Consider the following 5,369-nt stretch of genomic DNA (forward strand, 5'->3'; position numbering starts at 1 on the left):
TTCAGTCAATAATGTACGATATATATAATACACAGCACCGTGCTCGCGAACAGCGCACGGTGACCAATCACTAATGCACAAAATATGGTTTCTTACACGTCCGCAAAAAGGCGAATAACTTTACGGATGAAATCATGACTAGCATCAAAACAGCTCGAATTTTGCGGGTCGCAAAAGTGGACCCCGAAAATCGTTCACGCACGCATAATACAAAAAAACACAAAACCGCCCAGTTTTGAAAGGATATTTGTGTGGATGTTTATATCCTACTTTTAAATGTTCCTTCAGATTAACATCATTTCGTTCAAAGCGCGTTTTGTAGCCCAATTGGGCTGTTCAAGGACCCAGTGTCCCTTTAACAAACAAGGCATTATATACTAGCCACCTACAACAAATATAAACCTGAAGGTCAGTGTGTTTATATAGCCCCATGGTCAGTGCGAGAGAATGGCGCATTATGCATGCATGCTCGAGTGAGCACCAACAAAGGACCTTGCTACCTACGCTTTTATTAGCACCGGTTGAATCGCTATTTATAATTCACGCGCCATGTACATAAATTTCGATCACACATAGTGGGTTCCATTTCTTTGTCAGCTGTACATGTTTCTACATACATGTACATGTACATGTACAATGTACAATGTACATGTACCTTATTCCTCCATGCATGTACTACTACAGTGGTTTACTGGGTGATAACTAGTGTGGTTTATTGCCTACTCTAATTATCCGGAGCGGCCATGGTGGGCATGGAGTGTCGTTGGCGTCAAGTGATTTTGCTGTGCATACTGGTTGTTTTTCTCATCGTGACGTACCTCGCTGTCCGCCACGCCAAGAAACATGTATACAGCATACGTAAGTGCCGTGTAGGAATTGTAATGTGTGCAGTTTGGGGAAATGAACATCCCTTTCACATTTTTCTTCTGCCTTCGCTAAAATACTAACATATCTCCGTCAGGATGACCGTAAGGTCAGAGCCAAATTCTGCTAAATGCACATCGAAAATCTGTCAGTCTGCCAAATTTCCCAGAATTACTCGAGATACACTATAAACACTTAAAATCACATGCAGATTGGCAGTATTGCCTTAATTAAATTCAAATTACATAATAAACAATCTACAAGTGAAGATGTTGTGAAATTATTGGTAAATTTCAGGCACGACAAAGTCCGTTTCCCAGTGAACCTCATATCAGCACCTAGACCAGCCAACCTGTTTTGTTTGTTTGGGTTTGTTTAAATTGATTGGAGCTTTTTAAAAAACAAATGTACACTTTTGTTTCAAATCTGCTGGTTTCTGTCCAATAACCACTTTTGCAGAATTCTGCCAGAAAAAAAACCGTTCTCTGTCAAATTTTCCGTCAAACTCGTTTTTTTAACAAAAATTCTGTCAAGGTTAGCCGAAAATCGGCTAAAACGGTCACAGTATCACCGTACTCAGACACGGGGTCACGCTTAGGTCGTGCACTACAGGAAACATGCAATATCGTGTCTCTGCAATGGACGCACACTTCGCTATACGTGCATGGCCTCCAGGAAGCATTTGCTTAACCAGATTACCAGCTAGAAAACCATGGGATTTGGCTCTCATCTCATTTTTTGTATTTAACACACACACAAATTGAGAAATATTGTACTGGTTTTTAGCTGCGGGATAGCTGCTGAACAAATCATCATGTCTCTCCATTAGCCCTATATATAGGCGGGCCAATTTTTGGCAGAATAATATCAGACGCCTGCTTGGAATCAATCCATGACACCATGTAATTTGAGCCCTCAAAGTCCACCATTCACCCCAGATTAATCCCTGGTATCTCTCAGGCCCTAAACAGTCAATAAAACCAGACACTAACCTCCTCAATGCCAATTGAGTTCTATTTTGGTCACAGGGGTGATGGAGGTAATCTTTATGTTAACAATGCATTTGTACACAAGCCTATGTAAATGCGCACAAGCATACTAGGTTTTTCCCGCCAATTTCCAACCCCTCCAGTAGGATCACAAGACTGACACCCCCTCTGGTGGATGTACCATGGTCCATACTAGGATCTGGTGATAGATGACCTGGGCATGGCTACCACGTGGCTGGGACAATAAAAAAAACAAAGAAATGTGGAAGTTAGTTACTCGTAGTTAGTAACAAACATTGATATTGCTTCTATACTACATATTTTGTCATATCTCTTCAATCCCTCAATTTCATGGCTCTCCGAACTCTCTAATATAGAATAATTTGAATGTATGACAACTATTCATGAGCTCGGCGAACGGATATTTGGCCTATTTACTTGTGCATGGTTGCACCCTTGATTGGGTTCGCGTCCCTAGTACCCAAACATTCGATTAGGAATAGGGCCTATTGTTCCTTCATGGGTACCCATAAAGGCAACCTCGTCCCCAGGGCTTACTTGAATTTCAACCTCGTTTCCAATAGTAAGCCCTGGGATGGGAACTTGCTTCATGTATTTATTTATTTATTTATGATTTATTACATTTATTTACCCAGGGCAGTATGCCCAAACAGCTTTAAACTGGTTTCCATTGGGGCCCTGCATACATAAAAAATGACTACAGACATGTACAATACATTACCATACAATACAATACAATGGGATAAGGCAATATTTGATTAGCGCATAGTTGTATCCTGATTCAATACCGAAATTAGCAGGTAATGGATCAATGTCGTGTAGTTGGTGTTGTTATTTCCAACGTGCATTACGTGTTCTCACGTTCATTGTAATTATAACCTCCACGCCTTCTCAAAAATAATCCTTTCCTTTTCTATATGCTCATATTAATATGAAATGTGATACTGCATATTGGCTGGTTAAGATTGTAACATTTTAACTTTGAAAAAAAAATATGTTTTCGTATAAAACTCACGCCGCGACGAATTGATTGTGTTTTGGCCCAGGCACTCTATACAAAAAAACGCCGATGTAAAGCACAGGCACCAGACTATATTCCTCATAAAAATTGGATATGCAATGATCCAATACTAGGGCGCGAGAGCAGGTGGTGAGAGCGTACTGCTCGACATCCTGGGAACGAGGTTGCTATTAAGGCTCTATACAAGCGGTGGTTTCTTGACGTCCCTGTATATTGTCTATTGGAGTTGACACGCTGGCATTTACCAATTTTTTTATTATTATTTGTCTCCGTAGCTCCTCACACATCGAAGTCCGATTTGGAGTTTGTCGTCTCTCATTACAACGAGAATCTGGACTGGTTGAAACCGCTGGCCACTCACAGCCACGTGTACCACAAGGGGACGGACACGACCCCGCCCTTCCCCGTCAACATATGGGAGAAGTTCCCCAACGTGGGTCGGGAGGGTCACACCTTCTTATACCACATCATCCACAACTACGACAGCCTCGCCGATCTGACGGTGTTTCTGCAGGGGCACGGCCCATCCGGATTCGACGAAAGATGGTGCTTTCCGAACCCCATGGAGTTTGTTAGTAACGCCGCCGAGGGTCGCTACTGCAAGGTCGTCGGAGCCCTCAGCGACTGGGGACAGGTCCCTCACGAAGAGAAGTATAAGACGGCACTGGACACCGGCAAGATGCGAATAGGGCGAGTGCGCACAACGGGGGAGTTTTACACAGCCGTGTTCGGCACCCCGCCGCCCACCTCGGTGCCGCTGTGCTTCAGGGCCTGCTTCTCGGCCACCAAGGAAAATCTCCGACGGCACCCGCGGAGTTTCTACGAGCGAGCCATCTCGTTTTTAGACGACCACTCGGACCCGGAGGAGGGGCATATGATGGAGCGGCTCTGGGCGACCATTATCAATACAAAGTGATCACTTCTTAATGAACACACAAACAGGCAGTTGTGAGTGAATGCCATGATAGACCTTTCTATTGTTTGTGAACGTTGAGCGCCATTTTGTATGGGCTGCCGCAAGCGCATACATTGCAGCCGTGGTTGGCAACATATTTTTCCAAAAGATTTCTCATAACACCCTCATTACATAAGAAAAAGGCATGTTTAGGAAGTTGATTATTTTATATTTTCAACAGTCCAATAATATTGTTGTAATCATTTATAAATATTCTTCAATTGTTGCAGTGTTGGGCCTTCCAATAATGGCGAGTCAAAATAGGATCGCGTACAGCAGAGGGTCTGATTCTTTATTTGACTTAACAGTTGTTTTAAGTTATCAGAGTTTGACTTATCGAGATTTCACTGTACATACGGTACAAAACAGTCAACTCCATCCACCCACGCTAGTGTTTACAAACGAAAGAAAGGTCTATAACAGTGTGTCTTTGACATGGACTGGTTCCCGCCTTTTATGGCGTGTTTAAGTCCTGAACGTTACCGCTGAGAACCCGTTTACCGCCATCTTGAATTGCGTTCCGCCATTGTTACTGGTACTCAGGATTAACCTGCTGTAAACGCGTGTAAAGAATGGATACCAGTTTTTGTTCTAGTTTGTGCGTCGTTAATATACAGGGTGTCCAAAGTAAGTTATGCAAGCAGATATCCTCTAAACTGTTTTTTTTTTATAACATAAGTATTTCATCTTGATGGAGCATATTAATTATACTCTTGTGTATAATCAGTGAAAATACCATGGAAATCCGTTCATGCAAACCAGAGATCTAACAGATTGTAAAAGGCTATGCCGGGGTTTTCACCAATTTACACAGTTAGTGCGATATCAATGCAGTAGATAGTCATGCAAGGGCCTTGTCACTATGATGTAGGCCTACATTTAGTTAACTGTTAGTCCGGGGGTTGACCACGGAAGCGTGATTTAGAATCCGCACAAAATGTTTTTGCATTTTCTTGTCATTTGGACCTTATAGATCAATATTCCGACGGGTGCCACCTTGGCACCCTTGAGCATTATTGTCAATTAATATGCAAAAACAATTAATATGCAAATTATCTCCCGCCATATATCAATCTAGGTTATCAATCTAGGTGCCTTGACCATGTTTGGGGTAAACAAATTCATTAAAGCCATTTTCAATGATTCATTTGTTTTTATGAATAATTATGTGCAAATTAGCATCTGCCATTATCTTTCTTTTTTTAATACTGAAATGAAAAATAAAGAATTTCTAATCGTGTGCCAAATTAGATCAATTTCTGTCTGTTTCATTAACATGCACTCAGCATAGCAGCCCCCCTTCCCCAATTCAGATTAAAATAGGGTTTGGCGGAGTGATTCTTGATTTAAGGCATCCTTTAAGGCCAAACAACAACTGATTGGGAAATGGTGAACATTTCTATGTAGGGTGGTAATTGAAATTGGCGTGGAAAACCTATAAAAGTTGGAAAAGTTTCACATGTAATTTATGATTTGTTGAAAAAATGATTGTCTTTTCGTGCATGGTGGATGTCTAATT

At 41.7% G+C, this 5,369-nt stretch overlaps 1 protein-coding gene across 1 annotated transcript; it reads left to right on the plus strand.

Annotated features, from left to right (window-relative positions):
* The first annotated feature begins 388 nt into the window (after positions 1-388).
* On the plus strand, positions 389-5,100 carry LOC119724197. The gene is made up of 2 exons (XM_038195142.1): positions 389-858; positions 3,171-5,100. Exons 1-2 carry the CDS (start codon positions 744-746, stop codon positions 3,809-3,811), a joined length of 756 nt encoding a protein of 251 aa, XP_038051070.1. The 5' UTR covers positions 389-743; the 3' UTR covers positions 3,812-5,100.
* Positions 5,101-5,369: the final 269 nt, after the last annotated feature.

Source organism: Patiria miniata, unplaced genomic scaffold (assembly GCF_015706575.1).
Source record: "Patiria miniata isolate m_02_andy unplaced genomic scaffold, ASM1570657v1 HiC_scaffold_18, whole genome shotgun sequence".
In the NCBI taxonomy this organism is placed as follows: domain Eukaryota; kingdom Metazoa; phylum Echinodermata; class Asteroidea; order Valvatida; family Asterinidae; genus Patiria; species Patiria miniata.

Coding starts and splice junctions, on each gene's coding strand:
- LOC119724197 (XM_038195142.1), top strand. CDS start 744: ATGGTGGGCATGGAGTGTCGTTGGCGTCAAGTGATTTTGCTGTGCATA. Junction 859..3,170: donor GAAACATGTATACAGCATAC/GTAAGTGCCGTG, acceptor TTGTCTCCGTAG/CTCCTCACACATCGAAGTCC.